The 17,951-nt window shown below is 40.8% G+C and overlaps 1 protein-coding gene across 9 annotated transcripts in view; it reads left to right on the top strand.

The window, feature by feature from the left end:
- Positions 1-17,951, top strand: part of clasp1a (cytoplasmic linker associated protein 1a) — an 82,691-nt gene that overhangs the window by 27,747 nt on the left and 36,993 nt on the right. For all 9 annotated transcript variants that reach the window (XM_085921233.1, XM_085921228.1, XM_085921227.1 and 6 more), the window contains 12 exons: positions 5,794-5,928; positions 6,037-6,110; positions 6,196-6,288; positions 6,472-6,617; positions 12,577-12,712; positions 12,878-12,948; positions 13,198-13,257; positions 13,623-13,700; positions 13,793-13,960; positions 14,485-14,531; positions 14,863-15,033; positions 17,080-17,187. In XM_085921233.1, coding sequence (XP_085777359.1) covers positions 5,794-5,928; positions 6,037-6,110; positions 6,196-6,288; positions 6,472-6,617; positions 12,577-12,712; positions 12,878-12,948; positions 13,198-13,257; positions 13,623-13,700; positions 13,793-13,960; positions 14,485-14,531; positions 14,863-15,033; positions 17,080-17,187 — 1,287 coding nt within the window. The remainder of the gene's footprint in view (positions 1-5,793; positions 5,929-6,036; positions 6,111-6,195; positions 6,289-6,471; positions 6,618-12,576; positions 12,713-12,877; positions 12,949-13,197; positions 13,258-13,622; positions 13,701-13,792; positions 13,961-14,484; positions 14,532-14,862; positions 15,034-17,079; positions 17,188-17,951) is intronic.

Below are 17,951 nucleotides of genomic sequence, written 5' to 3'. Positions count from 1 at the left end.
CAGAATCCAACCAATGCATAATGCAAATTATGGACTCTCTTTATAATCTAAGAATAGCTGGTCAGAATCTGTAAACTGCGTAACCCTAACCGCTTTCAGTTCTTCTAATGAATTCATTTGATCTGCACACATGATTACATGGTCGCCAATAATCAATATGAATCTTTTCAGTTTGGTTTTAGAGCTAATCATTCCACTGAGACAGCACTTGCTAAAGTGACTAATGATCTCCTCATAGTTATGGATTCAAACACTTCATCGGTATTGTTACTACTCGATCTTAGTACTGCCTTCGACACTGTAGACTTCAATATTTTAGTAGAGCGTCTTAAAAGTTGCGTTGGTATTTCAGGGTCAGCACTAGGCTGGCTTTATTCCTATCTATCAGACAGGACGCACCGAGTGGTCCATGGCAAACTATAATGTTACGTGTGGTGTCCCACAGGGATCAGTACTCGGACCAATTCTATTTAATATTTACATGATTCTGCTTGGGGACATAATACATAAATATAATATTAGTTTTCAATGTTACGCGGATGACACCCAATTATATATGCCATTATCAATGACAGATCCGCGGGACTGTTGTAATCTTGAGGCATGCCTTGCGGAGATCAAGCAATGGATGTCTCAACTTCCTTCGTCTTATCCCAGATAAAACTGAGATGTTGATATTTGGTCCAGCTCGTTATCAACACTTATTTAAGAAAACCACTCAGAGCAATACTGTAACTAATCTCGGGGTAATATTTGACCAAACGCTCTCCTTTCAAAAGCACATTAAGAATATAACCAGAATTGCGTTTTTTCACCTTTGTAATATTGCTAAGATTCGCCCAATCCTCTCGACTGGTGATGCGGAAATTATTATACATGCGTTTATCACGTCGCGCCTGGACTACTGTAATGCATTATTCTCTGGTCTTCCCAAGTCCAGCATCAAAAGTCTACAGTTAGTACAAAATGCTGCTGCAAGGCTGCTCTCACGGGCAAGAAAATTTGATCACATTACCCCAATATTAGCTAACTTACATTGGCTCCCGGTCCATTTAAGATGTGACTTCAAGGTTCTTCTATTAACCTATAAATCGTTGCATGGCTTAGTGCTTTCATATCTCGTCGACTTAGTTGTTCCTTATGTTCCGTCTCGTACGCTTTGTTCGCAAAACGCTAGTCTTTTAGTGATACCGAGGGCCAAGAAAATGTCTGCAGGGTCTAGAGTATTTTCTATTTGGGCTCCAGAGCTTTGGAATGCCCTACCAATGGATATTAGAACTGCTACCTCAGTAGAAACATTTAAGACACGTTTAAAGACACATTTCTATGATATGGCCTTTAATTAACTTGTAGTGGCTGGTTCAGCTGGAATTTGTTTTGCGCCCTCTTTTTTGCACGTGAGCATGGATTTTCTTCTGTGTGCCCTTCTGTCTCACTTAATTAGGGAGTGTGAGGAAAAAGACATTTCATTGTTATGTTTGTGGTTCAGTGTGGCTGCTTTCTATGAACACCTTCATGACTGAGCTTTTCTTTTTATTTGCATGTTTGCACAAGTTATGATGATGTTTGGACCTCAGTGTCCCTAGTGATTATGAACACCTTGACTGAGCTTTTCTTTTCATTTCCATGTTCGCACAAGTTATGATTATCAGCCTTTTTACATTGCAGAATTAGTTCTGGGTATCAGAGCAGCTGTCTAAAGAGCTGACATTGGTCACTCGCAGTATTGAACCAGCATTAATTTGTTTTTTGTTATTATTATTATTATCATCCATCCATCTTCTATACCGCTTGTCCCCACGGGGGTCGCGGGCATGCTGGAGCCTGTCCCAGCAGTCATCGGGCAATAGGTGGGGGACACCCTGAACCGGTTGCCAGCCAATCGCAAGGCACACAGAGACAAACAACCATCCACACTCGCACCTAGGCCTACTACCAAGCATGTTTTTGGGATATGGAAGGAAGGAAGTGCCTGGAGAAAACCCACCCGGGCACAGGGAGAACATGCAAACTCTACACAGGTTGGGCCAGCGGTGGAATCGAACCCGCACCCTCCTAACTTTGAGGCGAACGTGCTAACTGGTGTTCCCCTGTTCCACCAATTATTATTATCAATATTATTATTTTTGGTGGTTGCTAAGTATCTGTCAAAGTCAGGCATTTTAATTACATGAGCCTTTGAGTCTTGAGTATGAGTCAGTGCTTGTTAGAACAGGTCAGACATTAGCTTTAGAAACTTGCATAGGTAAGTGATATATTTTTTTTTGTATAGTAAATTGAGTGCTCAGACTACCAACTGACTACTTAGACGGATGTGAAGTGCAATACTGTTGAATATATTAGATCATTACCTTTGCTTTATTGTGAAACAACGGGAAAGTAATGTGTCTCTCATTAGCCACTTATCTTGGACAGTACTATTCAGATATGAAGGAAAGTGTGCACAGGCTAGTTCATTTTGAAATACAGCACGTGATAATATATTTCATGCTCATTTGAAATGACCCCTTAATTAGCTAGATATATGTGTGGTGATCTTACTACAACACTGATCACCTTGTCATCTGTCTTTATTATGTAACCTCTGCAACTGCTTGCTACATCACATGTAGTCCAATGATGGCTCACGAAGGAATGTTGGGGTAAAAAGACCTTTGAAATTTGGCTACAGCAAAATAGTATAGAAATGTGTGTGTTGAGAACAGGGCATATATAATTGCTATAGTTTACACTTTAAAGTGTACCTTGACTCTTCGTGGACATCTCTGCTAACAGTGTCTTCGGCCCTATGTATCATTATCATGCCCCTGCAGCTTTTTCCTCATTGGTCAAAGTGAGGTTAGGGAAATCAATATGATTGCTGCTGTTTTAAGGAAAAGAGTAAACATGCTAATTCATTGAGGGGTGTCATGCAGCTTCTTTTGTCCACAAGTGCTTTGTAACACAAATGACAAAATGGTGATCTCACATTAAGAACTCTTCTCTTCTCACTACTGTGTGTCGACCATCGTGAGTCACACAAACGCACACATACACCATCACACACTTTTACACACATATTGATAACCTTAGAGAGGCAGGCTTTAAGGGTTGGGTTTTCTGGCGCTGAGAGAGCCAGCTGAATGAAGAACGGGCACGCATATAGCCACACTGTTACTGTGGGAAAGACTCATATTACAGTACTAAGTCCAAAGCAGAGATGCTGAGGAAGCTAGTGTGCAAGAAGATCTGCTCTAGAAAGAATTTTATATTGTTCTCTTATTATTTGGCTTTTGTTTTCTCTCTCCTCTGCCAGTGTATTATCTTTTATCTCTATCTTTTGTCCACTATTGACAGCTTTTTTGCCAAACCATCACTCTTTCTCTCCTGCTGTATCTCATTCTCTTCTAAGTGGACCTGTTGCCTTATGCACTACTTTTTTCATTTTTAAATGTTTGGGAATGGCAGCCCAGAAACGTGTTTTGCTTATTTATGTTAATAAATCAGACTATTGTACTCTGGATTCTATATGTGTACTGTGATGTTGTGTGCTTTATGAACAATCAGAAATATACTATGCAAAGGGGTGGAGCTCAATCAGAAACAACACATTTCTTTCAATAATTTATTGTTGCTAAAGGGCATTGTTAAAAAACCCATTGCAAAAAACCGAATTTTTACCAACGAACCTTCAATTGTGTTTTGAGAAAAAAATACATACCGTAATTTTTGGATTATTAGTCGCTCCGGAGTATAAATCGCACCAACCATAAAATGCACAATAAAGTGGAAAAAAAACGTATATAAATCGCTCCGGAGTATAAGTCGCACTTTTAGGGCGCATGTATTTGTCAAAATCCAACACCGAAAACAGACATGAACCAGCAACAACAGGCTAAACGATACGGTATGCTAACGTAACACATACCCAAACGAGGAGCTGAGAACGGGCCTGACGTAACATTCAGAGTTATTCAAGTAAGTATTACATAAATAACACGTTTATCAAACCATCTGTGTCACTCCAATTCATTAAATCAATCGATATGCTTTATGTAAACAATGCTGCAGTACGCGTATGGGCCGCATATGCTGACGTCGAACTATTTGTTTATTTGTTTGCATTTGTAATTATACCACAGATCCATATAACAATATATAAAGTATATTTTGAATAACTATCATGTTACAACAACATTATCAAACCATCTGTGTCACTCCATATCATTAAATCCATCGATCTTTGCATTTCTAATTATTTCACAGAACCATATAACGATATATAAAATATATTTTAAATTACTATCATATAGTAACAATATTATCAAACCATATGTGTCGCTCCAATTCATTAAATCTATCGATCGTGCTTTATGTAAACAATGCTGCCTATGTGCCGCATATGCTGACGTCGGACCCGTTGCAAATTGCATTTCTAATTATACCACAGACCCATATAACGGTATATATAGTATATTTTAAATAACTATCATATTACAACAACATTATCAAACCATTTGTGTCACTCCAAATCATTAAATCCATCGATCAAATTCCTCGTTCTTCATGTCAACAACGGCGCGCATGGGCTGCAGCAAACATAACTATGTTGTAGCGTTAACAAAATACCAAGAAAGACGTGGGTTTCGTAAACGGCTCTTTATTTAACAAAACAAGAGTTCAACGAGCCAACAACTACTGAACATCCAGCCACAGAGGTGGAAGAGAGCTCCATAAATAGGACCGGGTGTGCGTAAAAGCCATGTCCGAGCCCCATCCACCGTCCCCGGACAGCCACCCGGCCGAGCGCCGGCCCCCGACTTCCATCCACAGAGGTGAAAGACAGCTCCGTAGAGTATGACCGGGCATGCGTAAAAGCCATGTCCGAGCCCCATCCACCGTCCCCAGACAGCCACCCGGCTGAGCGCCGGCCCCCGACTTTCATCCACGAAAGTGAAAGAGAGCTCCCGTCGAGAAGGACCGGGCGTGCGTAAAAGCCATAATAGTTTTTCAAACCTTCTGTGTCACTCCAAATCATTAAATCCTTCAAACTCTTTGTCCACAGTGTCACTTACAAACAAAGCCGTTAATGATGCCGGTAGTACGTGGGGCCCTTCGTCATCTTCGTCATCCCGTGATCAAATCCTTTGTCTCTCATGTAAACAACCCCCGCGTGGCACGGGTGACGTCACTTGCAGTTCAAATGACAGTAATCCCTTGCTACATCGCGGTTCGTTTTTCGCGGTTTCACTACATCGCGGATTTTTGAATTTTGAAAATTTTTGAAAAAAAATCACATATAAGTCGCTCCTGAGTACAAGTCGCCTCTCCGCCCAAACTATGACAAAAACTGCGACTTATAGTCCGAAAATTACGGTATTTCTCCCAGCCACGATACACTGTCATATCTGCTTAAAGCTAATCCCTGTGTGAATAGTCATGTAGCTGATAGGGCTGTGTATTTATGCACGTCTGCCATACTCGATTAAGGTCAGCTGGATGGTTAGATAAATCCTAAATAGACGCATGCACACGGCCTGACAAACCGATTCAGGAACACCCTTTCGTGGATTGTACTACAATGTTTTGTTGTGTTTATATTGTACTACAATGCAGAGCTGAGTCACTGACCTGATAAATGAGGAGCGTTGTGATGCATTTCAGCATGAAAACTCATTCCAAGCAAAAAGAGCATTGTGTGAAAATGTCTATCCTTTGTGTAAAACAATGAGTGATAAATTGTTTATTGTCTATACTAAACACACAAAATTGTATTTATAAAACTTCTGAACTCTTAAAATGTTTGTTTTACAGATAAGAATTTGGAAGATGAAGACTCAGTTGATGGAGGCAGGTCCTCCTCTTCCTCATCCTCCAAAACCCCTAGTGTCAGGCGGACTGTAATGACTGCTCGAAGACCCAGCTCAGCAACCTCAGCTAAGGCCACAGGTGAGTGTGAAAGTACGTGTTAGTGTATGTGTGTGTGTGTGTGTGTGTGCACGCATGACCTGTCAATTATGTCAGACATGTCTATAAGTTTTCTTGTAATATTTAAAGGTAAAGAAGCAGCTGCCGGTGCCGTTGATGAAGAGGATTTCATCAAATCTTTTGAAGATGTGCCCTCTGTCCAGGTATTTGAAGATATGACAGCATCATTCAGACTACAAATGGTTCTAATAGTAAAAACAAAACTAACCCTAACCCTCCTATCACCAGATTTACTCTAACAGAGAGCTGGAAGACCAATTGACGAAGATTAGAGAAATTCTGTCAGATGACAAGCATGACTGGGAGCACAGAGTGGTAGCGGTAAGTCAAACACGCACACGCGCAACACTTGCTTCCTGCATACTTTTCCAATTCAAATCCATTTGAATGTGAGTACCAGACACCTACAAATACACACAAACACGTTTGAGGTGAGGTGAGGTGAGGTGAGAGGAAAATAAGGTAAACATTGCCTCATATCCGTTTATTGTGGCTCCCTTTTAGCTGAAAAAGGTTCGCTCACTCATGCTGGCTGGCGCAGCAGAATATGAAGGCTTTCCTCAGCAACTGCGTCTGTTGGAGGCACCACTCAAATTGTCAGCTAAAGATCTACGCTCACAGGTGGTCCGCGAGGCCTGCATCACTCTAGGGTATGTTGAAAAAGTGAAATTCGATCTGATGAGTTCCTATTTTCTTCAGGACAGTTTTTTCACCAAGCAGGACCTGTTAACCTCTCCATTGGTTAACCTTGTTCAGTATAAAAAAAAATGTCATGCCAAGATCGTATAAAGGAGGGTTTCCATATTAAGAATAATAATGCATTGACGTGTACTTTTAAGTTTATGACCAACATGGGCATAGGAAGAAGTTAACCTTACCCCTTGAAATTACATGTTTTGGGTTCCTATCAAAGTTAGAAAAAGGTTGCTATAAAGTAAAACTGTAATGTAATCATTAATTTCATTTATCAGCCAGTACTTTTACTAACTACAATTTCTTTCAATAATATACAGAGGAATCAAATCCATGTCCAGAAAGTAGACACAGTGTCCCAGTTTGGCTTTAGCCACAGGCTCTTCGACTCAAACTTCAGATAAAAGAGCTCCCGGGGAGCCGGTCAAATAATTAAAGCTAAACTATGGTAGTGTTGTTGTTTTATTTATTTATTTTTTCTGGACCTGGATTTGCCACCTCCCATTCTGAGTGTATTTCAAGTGACCTGGGCAAACTCCAGGGGCAACATTTGAGCACTTACAGTGACTGTCTCATCCTTTGTGGTCACCAGTAGTGATGGGTCCGGCGACACCGATGCGTCGGTGCATGTGTTGAGCTCGTAGAGCAAAGCCCCGTGTCGGTGCGCGTATCGCTTTCGAAAAGTCACGTGACCGAACGAGCAGCAGTATAGTCTGTCAAGGAAGCGCGCCAAAGCTCTGTTAAAGGAAGCGCATTGTCATGGATCTGCTAAAACGATATCTGATCGTTTGCGGTCCCCAAGACAGAGACTGTGACAATCAAAAGACCCATTACACTGCACTCCAGCCTCATCTGTGCCGTGTGAGTGGCTGTTCTCAACGGCTGGAGAAATTGTGTCCAAAAAACGCAACAGGCTTACTTTTAAGACATTGGAAAAACGTATTCTTTTTTAATAAAAATTTGTAAAACACAAATCCCAGTGCACAAGCATCCTCTTACATGATCACATTATTGATTGACTGTAACAAAGAAATAAAATATATTTTCAATTTTTATATATATATATATATATATATATATATATATATATATATATATATACACACACACACACACACACACACCGTAATTTTCGTACTATAAGTCACTCTGCCGTATAAGTCGCACCAGCCATAAAATGCTCAATAAAGTGAAAGAAAGAGAGTCCAGAATTTGCATTATGCATTGGTTGGATTCTGAAACCTATCTGGATGATCATTTCATGCAGTCATAGAAGACAATTAACCAAGTGTGTTCTACTATGTCTAATTCCAAAGGTACCGTAATTTTCGGACTATGTCGCTCCGGAGTATAAATCGCACCAGCCATAAAACGCACAATAAAGTGAAAGGAAAACATATATAAGTCGCACCGGAGTATAAGTCGCACTTTTGGGGCAAATTTGTCAAAATCCGACACCAAAAACAGACATGAACCAGCAACAACAGGCTAAACGATACAGTATGCTAACGTGACATATACACAAACGAGGAGCTGAGAATGGGCCTGACGTAACAGAGTTATTCGAGTAAATATTACATAAATAACACGTTTATCAAAACATCTGTGTCACTCCAATTCATTAAATCCATCGATCGTGCTTTATGTAAACAATGCCGCGTATGCGCCGCATATGCTGACGTCGGACCCGTTGTAAGTTGCATTTCTAATTATTCCACAGACCCATATAACGATATATAAAGTATATTTCAAATAACTATCATATTACAACAATATTATCAAACCATCTGTCACTCCAAATCATTAAATCCATCGATCAAATTCCTCATTCTTTATGTCAAACGGCTCTTTATTTCACAAAACAAGAGTTCAACGACCCAACAACTACTGAACTTCCAGCCACAGAGGTGGAAGAAAGCTCCATAAATAGGACCGGGTGTGCGTAAAAGCCATGTCCGAGCCCCATCCACCGTCCCCGGACAGGCACCCGGCCGAGCGCTGGCCCCCGACTTCCATCTACGGAGATGAAAGAAAGCTCCGTAGAGTATGACCGAGCGTGCGTAAAAGCCATGTCCAAGCCCCCTCCACCGTCCCCGGACAGCTACCCGGCCGAGCGCCGGCCCCCGACTTCCATCCACGGAGGTGAAAGAGAGCTCCCGTCGAGAAGGACCGAGCGTGCGTAAAAGCCATAATAGTTTTTCAAACCTTCTGTGTCACTCCAAATCATTAAGTCCTTCAAACTCTTCGTCCTCCGTGTCACTTACAACTAAAGCCGCTAATGATGCCGTTAGTACGTGGGGCCCTTCGTCATCTTCGTCATCCCGTGATCGAATCCTTTGGCCTTTATGTAAACAACCGCCGCGCAGCACGGGTGACGTCACTTGCAGTTCAAATGACAGTAATCACTTGCTTCATGGCGGTTCGTTTTTCGCGGTTTCACTACATCGTGGATTTTAGATTTTTGAAAATTTGTGAAAAAAATCACATAGAAGTCGCTCCTGAGTATAAGTCGCCCCCCCACCCAAACTATGACAAAAAACGCAACATAGTTTCTCCACAAGTGTTGGCTTTAGCAAGAGTCATTATCACGACTGGAAGCATGAGGCGATTTCTTAACCCTCCTGAAGATGCGCAGATTGTCCAACTCCTCCAGGATGACACATCCACGCGTGCTGTTGCAAGAAGATTTGATGTGTCTCCCAGTACAATCTCCAGAGCATGGAGGAGATTCCTGGCAGTTACTCTAGAAGAGCTGCACAGGGCCGTAGACTGTCCTCATCCCATCAGCAGGATCGATATCCGCTGCTTTGTGCAAGGAGGAACAGGTTGATCACTGCCCGAGCCCTACAGAATGACTGGTGTGAATATTTTTGTCCAAACAGTCAGAAACAGACTTTACGAGGGTGGCCTCAGGGCACAACGTCCTGTAGTGTGCCCTATGCTCACTACTCAGCATCGTGGACTTCGATTGGCATTTGCCATAGAACACCAGAATTGGCAAGTCTGCCACTGGCGCCCTGTCCTTTTCACAGATGAGAGCAGGTTTACCCTGAGCACCTGTGATAGACGTGAAAGGGTCTGGAGAAGCCAAGGAGAGCGCTATGCATCATTCAGCATGACCAGTTCGGTGGTGGGTCAGTGATGGTCTGGGGAGGCATTTCCATGGAGGGACGAACAGACCTCTACAGGCTAGAGAACGGCAGTCTGACTGCCATTAGGTATCGGGATGAAATCCTTGCACCCATGGTCAGACCCTACGCTGGTGCAGTAGGTTCTGGGTTCCTCCTGATCCACGACATTCCCGGCCTCATGTGGCAAGAGTATGCAGACGGTATCTGGAGGATGAAGGAATCGACACAATTGAATGGCCCTCACGATCACCTGATCTAAACCAGATAGAACACCTTTGGAACATAATGTTTCGGTCCATCAGAAAGGCCAGGTTGCTCGTTAGGCTTTGCAGGAGCTCACTGATGCCCTTAGACAGATCTGGGAGGACATCCCACAAGACTTCCGTCGTCTCATTAGGAGCATGCCGTGACGTTGTCAAGCACGCATACAAGCATGTGGGGGCTACACAAGATATTGAAAATAGTTTTGAATTGCAGAAATTGAATTTAGGATGGACAAGCCTGCCACATCATTTTTTCACTTTGGTTTTTGGGGTGTCTAGATACTGAGCCCTCTGTAGGCTGAAACCGTTTATTTCCATCAAAAGATGTGGCATCCTTTTGTTCCTGAGACTTTAAACTGTCCATATCAGTATCGATATCCAACTTTTTTTTTTCACCATTGAAATCTGATGTGTTTTCAAAGTGTTGCTTTAAGTTTTTTTGAGCAGTATATATTATATTTTACAATATAATATATAATTACTTGAATGAATGTATATACTAGATCAGACCTGGGCATTGTACGGCCCGCGGGCCACATACGGCCCTTTGGTTGACTTTGACTGGCCCGTGTAAGGTTCATTGGAAATTACAAAATAAACATATTTTCTTATTTTACTTGATACATGGACTGAAGCTGCGTTGCTTTTATTTTGAAGTTGTTTTTTATTCACGTACATGATGACGCAATACGTATATCAAGGCGTGCGAGACGTGCGCATGATTGGATCATTGTCGCTAGCAAGTCACAAGACTTAAGCCCTCAGAAATGCCCGCTGCTAAAAAAAGGTAGATGCCGAATGCAGGGTTTTCAACAAAAACTGGACTGCTAAGTATTTATTTACTGAAGTCGGAGGTAAAGCCGTGTGTTTAGTTTGCGGGGAGCAGATCGCCGTGTTTAAAGACTACAATTTGAGTCGGCATTACGAGACGAAACACGTGGAGAAATATAACAACGTGACTGATGTTGAGAGGGCGCGGACATCGGAAGCTGTGCTTTGCATCTCCACCTCAGACATGCAACCTCACTTCGATGCACTCGTTAAAGCACAGCAGAGACTAGATTTCTCTCACTGAACAAGAAAAAAGAATTTAAAAATGTAAGAAGGTAGAAGTTTTAAAGCATGTTTTTATGGTTGAGTTGTGCATGATTTTAATTGTAGTGTGGTTATTTTTATTTGCATGTTTAGTGTGTTTTTATTATGTTGTTTTAGTGATTTAATTATTTAATTACATGCTTTTCTTCAGAGATATTGATTACCTGATTGCCTGCATCTAAGTTTATTGGATAAATGTCACAGATAGTAAAAAACGTTCACATTTTGTTTACCATTGTTTTGGGAAAATTTGATTGAATAAATGACATTTTTTGCAAGGAAATCTCACTTTTTCATTACTTAATTATAATATATACTCTTACCAGCTTGTCAAAAATAATGTTATTTACTGCTTTTTTATAAAGAAATGCAATTAATAATATGAAGAATTGAGTTCAGCCTTTTGGCCGGCCCTCCACATTTCTCATGTGGCCCCATGGAAAAAATAATTGCCCACCCCTGTACTAGATCATCAAATCAGTTTCAGTTGAGTCTGTCAACTACAATGCCTGTAGTATTTTTAAGGTCCAGCGGGTGTCGCGGGTGTCAGCAGTTAGCGACACAGTATCGACACGTGTCAATACAGTTTGCCAATGTGTCGGGACGACACACGACGCCTCATGGACCCATCACTAGTTCTCTGGGTAACACGAAAATAAAAGGGTTCTTCAAAAACTAAAGTCTTTCAGCTTACGTGAGCGCTAGTACTCCTGACGAGACATGACGCACTGGCACAAGATAAGGGGAAGGCTGATAAATACACAGAGAAGGGAAGGGCACAGGTCCACACAATTAGGATCAAGGGCACAGGTGCACACAATTAGGATCAGGGAAGACAAGCAGACTGACGCACAGAGGAAGGGACCACAAATTGAAACGAGAGGAGAGTTACTTATCAAAATAAAACAGGAAGTGACAATACAACAAAAAAGACAAGACAACAACAACCCACAATTCATAACGGCATGACAGAACATACAATGAAAAAAAGCTATGAGTAGATGAATGGACCGTAGATTTGGATGGACTTAACGATTTATAACTGTTTGGACCCCAAAGTAGGGCCAGTGTATCATGGAATGTAACAAACAGTTTTGTATCAAGTAATAAATGAAAACATCATCCAACATATAAAGAACTAGTAAAGGAAAAGATAAGCCAAACAAATAATCTTAGGATCACTTGTAACATTCTTTTAATTTTTTAAATAGCCTAGTTGCAGACCTAATATTAGGTTTGGTTGACAAAAACATTCTTTCTAACTGCGTTTTGGCTTTTTGGCCATGATGAATTTGAAGATAAAAGGGATGTTGCACAAAATTGCTACAGGAAAACGGCTTCATTCCTCGCATTGTCTGATAGACTCTACAAAGAAGAAAGCCACGGGTTCTAATCACACAATCTCCCCCCTCACTCCTGTCATTCAGATATTTATCATCGCTGCTGGGTAACAAGTTTGACCATGGAGCTGAGAGCGCTATGCCTATACTCCTGAACCTTGTGCCCAACAGTGCCAAAGTCATGGCCACATCTGGAATGGCTGCTATCCGCCTCATTCTCAGGGTGAGCTGTCACGACACGGGAAATACTGTGTTCATTCTCATATCTTATGTATTGCATGATTCAGTCAAATCATCCAGATCTCAAATAATTTTCCCCTCTTGGGAAAACCCAATTAAAAACTCATTTGTCTGTTTTGATATGAGTTTTAATTTTTTTGTCTTACAGCATACACACTACCCACGTCTTATCCCCATCATTACAAGTAACTGCACCTCCAAATCAGTTGCAGTCAGGCGGTAAGGTGACCTTTTTAGCATTCCAGGGAAATAAGCTTCCTTGAATTAAAATGATCTGCCTTATTTTAAAATCTTCAATATTTATTTTTTGATTAATGATTTGTTAATTAGGAAAATTGAAGTAGTTTTCAATACACTTTTGAAATGAACAATGTTTTTAATGGCATTCATAACCCCAGGTATTTGGTTTTATAATATTTTTGTATAGTATCAAGGTGTTACTTATTCAAAATTTTGGTTCCATTCCAGACGTTGTTATGAATTTTTAGAACTGATGCTCCAAGAATGGCACACTAGTACATTGGAAAGGTAAGCAACATGGTTTCTTGAATACAGTATATCCACTATGTCCTTTACAAAACAAATATTCATAAAATTGCTGGCTGAGTTTTTCTCCTCTTCCCTCTCACATCGTTGCTTTTGGGTTCATTAGCAGTTGACAAGGTTGGGTGCGGCACTCACGATGGCACTTAAATTGATACATTCTGCAAGTTTTAATCACCAAATTGGAAAATCACATTGGTCCCTCTCGTTAATTATCTTGAAACAACCTCTGGGACTTTAAAAGGCGTGTGAAAACCGGTCCCATTCCTTGTCAACAACCAGAGGAAATGTCTGGAGAATGACGACAAGAAAGCAATACAACTACTCGCCATGTTCCCTTGCTGTCGTAGGCATGTGGCTGTTTTGACTGAGACCATCAAGAAAGGCATACATGATGCTGACTCAGAGGCCAGATCCATTGCAAGAAAGTAAGTATTAAATGAGAGTTTTGGAAAAAAAATTAGGACACTTGAACATTTTTGACTCTTGTCAAAATGATTTTGCTTGTCCTTGTCACTAGGTGTTATTGGGGTTTCCATGGCCACTATAGCCGAGAAGCAGAGCATCTCTTCCAAGCGCTGGAGTCCACATATCAAAAAGCACTTCAGACTCATTTGAAGAGCTCTGACAGCATAGTGTCTCTACCCCAGTCGGATCGTTCCTCGTCATCTTCCCAGGAGAGTCTGAAGTAAGAAAAAGTTTCCTGTAATTTTAGCCAGATTTTTCTGTAGGTTTTGCCAGGCTAATTTGTTTTCTTCTGATTTTTGGGAGAATAGCAGAGAGGTGTAAATATCAATTTTAAATCAACATCTGATGAATGTTTTTGTGCCTGTGTGTGTGTGTGTGTGTGTGTGTGTGTGTGTGTGTGTGTGTGTGTGTGTGTGTGTGTGTGTGTGTGTGTGTGTGTGTGTGTGTGTGTGTGTGTGTGTGTGTGTGTGTGCGTGCGTGCGTGCGTGCGTGCGTGCGTGCGTGCGTGCGTGCGTGCGTGCGTGTGTGTGTGCGCGCGCGCGCATGTGTGCATGTCTTTACAATGTGTATGCTTGCATTTTGAGTTGAATTATGGTTGTGTGTGTGCGTGCGTGCGTGTGCTTGTTAGTTCATGCACAATCAAGAAAATATTCTTATTTTTTTGTGTCCATTTTGTTGTCATGTTCACGCATTCATTTGTCCAGCAAGGATCCTTAACAATGTTGATATTTCTCTTCATTTCAGCCGACCCCTCTCTGTGAAGACGGTAATTGGAGGCAGCATAACGAGAAGTAAGCACTTTTGCCTCTTGAGTTACTAGTGTCCTAATTAATTATTGACTATCCTATGTCATCTGCATTGATAAAAAAATTGGAATCAGCATTATTTTTTAGTATAGAATTGATAATTTCCGCAGAAAATGTGTACAAATATAAAGCGCAATGCGTACATTCTTGATGTGCAGAAGGAATGAGTCTACTGTTGTTTTAGAATGCTTTCTGATACTGTATACCTGCAAACAAACCGTTATCTGAAACAGTGGAGAAGTTTGTAAAAGAATAAGTTTAATAAGGAGTTTATATTCCTCTGAAGCTGAAGCGATTATCTTCTCATTTGTCTCAGCTAAACTCGTTAGTACGCGGATGCCCATTACATCGGGCTCCCTCCAGCGTTCGCGTAGCGACGTCGATGTAAATGCTGCGTCCAGCGCCAAATCAAGAGTGTCTACTGTTCCTGCGTCTCCGGCATTCAGCTCAGCAGCTGCCCTTCCACCTGGATCCTATGCATCATTAGGTAATCCATTAATTCTCTCCATTAACTTTGCAAAGTTAACCTAATACTTTAGCATATCTGATCCACTAGTAATCCATTAGTTCTCTCCATTAATTTTCCAAAGTTAAGCTATTACTTTAGCGTGCCTGCAATGGCAACTTTTGTTTCATGTTAATTAAAATTAAATTAGTAACCAGTCACAGTATTGTATAAAATGCTCTCATTTTTTCTATTTTGTCTTCTAAAAAGTTCCACTACTTTGCTATCTCATACAAACAGAAGACACAAAAAATAAAGACTTGTAAATTCTCCCCTGTATTAATTTACTGATAAAAAGAGCTTCCAAATACCATAACCATGCTTTTTTTTTTTTTTTGGGTCCCACAAAGCGTATTAACAGCTATGAAATGTTCAGTTGGACTGTTCAGTGAGCAGGAACAGCTTTAATCAAATGTTAACACTTGACAATGGCTATAGTAAGTACTCCTTCAGTTTAATAAAAAAAAAACAAAGACACTTCACTAATATTACAAGCTTGTACAGGTTGTGTTTAACATGTCCTAGTCCGAGACTGCGTGCTTTGTGAAAAATCCTTGCCTGTCCTGCTTCACTCCAGAGGGTCCATAATAGCAGATATTAACAACTTTCCTTGGCCACTCAATTCTTTCCCGCGTAAACTAACATTATCCTCTTTACCGCTTCTCCCACTCGTTGCTGCCTTGCCTTTCCTAAATGCCAAAAAGATGGCACCCCTGGTAAAGGTGATGGTAAGACTTATGTGTTTATCCATGTTAGTGTTTGCAGTTTTGCGAATTGTACTGACAATTTTGTATGTCATCTAGTAAACTGTCTGTTTACGTCCTTACGTCCTTTTCGTCGTCTCTTCTCCTCATTCCTTCCAAGTGATCGTAGGTTGTGTGGAACTGCATGGACTATCTCTGCATGGACTTTCTGTAACCCAGACAATAATAGCTTCAGTTTCCTACAAAAATGTGTAATTGTAGTCAATCCCCCGTGTGTCTGTTGTCATTTTTCTCTATTTGTCTCAATACTGAAAATTTTGGAGACAAAAATTAACAACCTTCTAAAAGCCTCGCTGTGCTACCCTTTAAATGAAGAATATCTCTAGAATAAGTTAGTTAATACAAGTTAACTAGTAATAATTTAACTAGTTAATATTACATCATAAAGCAACATTTTGACCCTATAAGCTCAAAAACTACAGTTGTACCAATTTTTGTGCCTTTACGATAGTCAAAAATCCTTCTCATTCTTGCTGTCGTTTGCGTTGGTGTCAGAACTGGCTCAGTGCTCTGTTTATTACATAATTTTTGTTTATGGAAAAACCAAATATGAGCCCCTCTTACAGCCTCTTTCTTTAAGTTACACTTTTCAATTATATCCATCCATCCAATTTCTGTACAGCTTGTCCCCACAGGGGTCACGGGCATGCTGGAGCCTATCCTAGCAGTCATCGGGCAGCAGGCAGGGGACACCCTGAACTGGTTGCCTGCCAATCGCAGCTTTTCAATTATAGTAATCATAAAATCTAAATATAAAGTACGTTGAGATAAATACCTCATCATGTTTCTAACCTTCATGTGGATGTCATGTCTGCATCACGATCAAAAGTCTGAGTTTGAGTCTTGGCTCTGACGTGTGTGTATTTTCCATGTTCTCCCTCTGCCTACTACATATGGTGTTTCTATGGGTACAGTTTTGCCCCACATTCTAAAAACAAAAATGTGTGGTTTAAAGTCGCAAGATTTGCTCCTGAGTATGACTGTGAGTCTCTGTAATCAAATGTGAACTCTAGCTTACCCATCACCAGTGAACAATCTACAAAAAAAAGATCACGGATAGTCTGAAAATAAACCTAATGAACCCGGTTTATTTGTCCTCCAAGTTTGGATTTCTTTCAGGACTAGTTCATCCTCTTCAATATAGCTCCCCAATGTTCTCTTTTTCATGTTTAGTCCAAGGGTTGAATCAGCCATCTAAATGGCATCTTCCGACGACATCTTTTTCTCCTTTCTCCTGGACTGTGGTGCCTCCCATGTCATTCAGGTCGTGTTCGAACCAGAAGGCAAAGTTCTGGCAGTGCAAGCGGAGCCAGTCCTTCAGTGGTAGACAGTCGAGGTCGGAGCCGGGCCAAAGTGGTTTCTCAGTCTCAGCGTATGTATACACTGAATTTAATTCTCGCAAAAGTTGAATCATCATTAGTCTTGAAATTCATCCATTCATTTTGTGATCCACACAGTGTGTTTTGATGAAGTGTGAACTTTATCTTAGCTCTGTTATTACGTATGTATGCGCCACCACTCTCTAACAAGTGTGTGTGTGTGTGTGTGTGTGTGTGTGTGTGTGTGTGTGTGTGTGTGTGTGTGTGTGTGCACGCGCGCGCATGTGTGCATGTCTTTACAATGTGTATGCTTGCATTTTGAGTTGAATTATGGTTTTGTTTTGTACAGATATATTCTTTTTCATATTCTGTTATTGGAACCAAATCCACAGTCATTTAAAGTGGTGCCCTATGATTTCTGTGATGCAGTATAATAGTACAAAAAAAATCTGCATTAAAATACAAAAAACACTTTATCTCTAGCAAGTTGCAAAGAAATTAGCAAAAATACAGTCTTCTATTGCTTAACAGTTGAGTTTCAGTTACAGTATCTCAAACTTTAATACATGTGTCAGTCAGATGGTTATATAAACAACAACAGTACCGTAATTTTCGGACTATAAGTTGCTCCGGAGTATAAGTCGCACCAGCCATAAAACGCACAATAAGGTGTAAAAAACCATATATAAGTCGCACCGGAGTGTAAGTCGCACTTTGGGGCAAATGTATTTGTCAAAATCCAACACAAAGAACAGACATGAACCAGCAACAACAGGCTGAACGATATGGTATGCTAACGTGACATATACACAAACGA

Source organism: Syngnathus leptorhynchus, chromosome 9, assembly GCF_054491065.1.
Source record: "Syngnathus leptorhynchus isolate UIUO chromosome 9, UIUO_Slep, whole genome shotgun sequence".
NCBI classification, from domain to species: domain Eukaryota; kingdom Metazoa; phylum Chordata; class Actinopteri; order Syngnathiformes; family Syngnathidae; genus Syngnathus; species Syngnathus leptorhynchus.
This window is presented reverse-complemented; position numbering and strand designations above follow the sequence as displayed.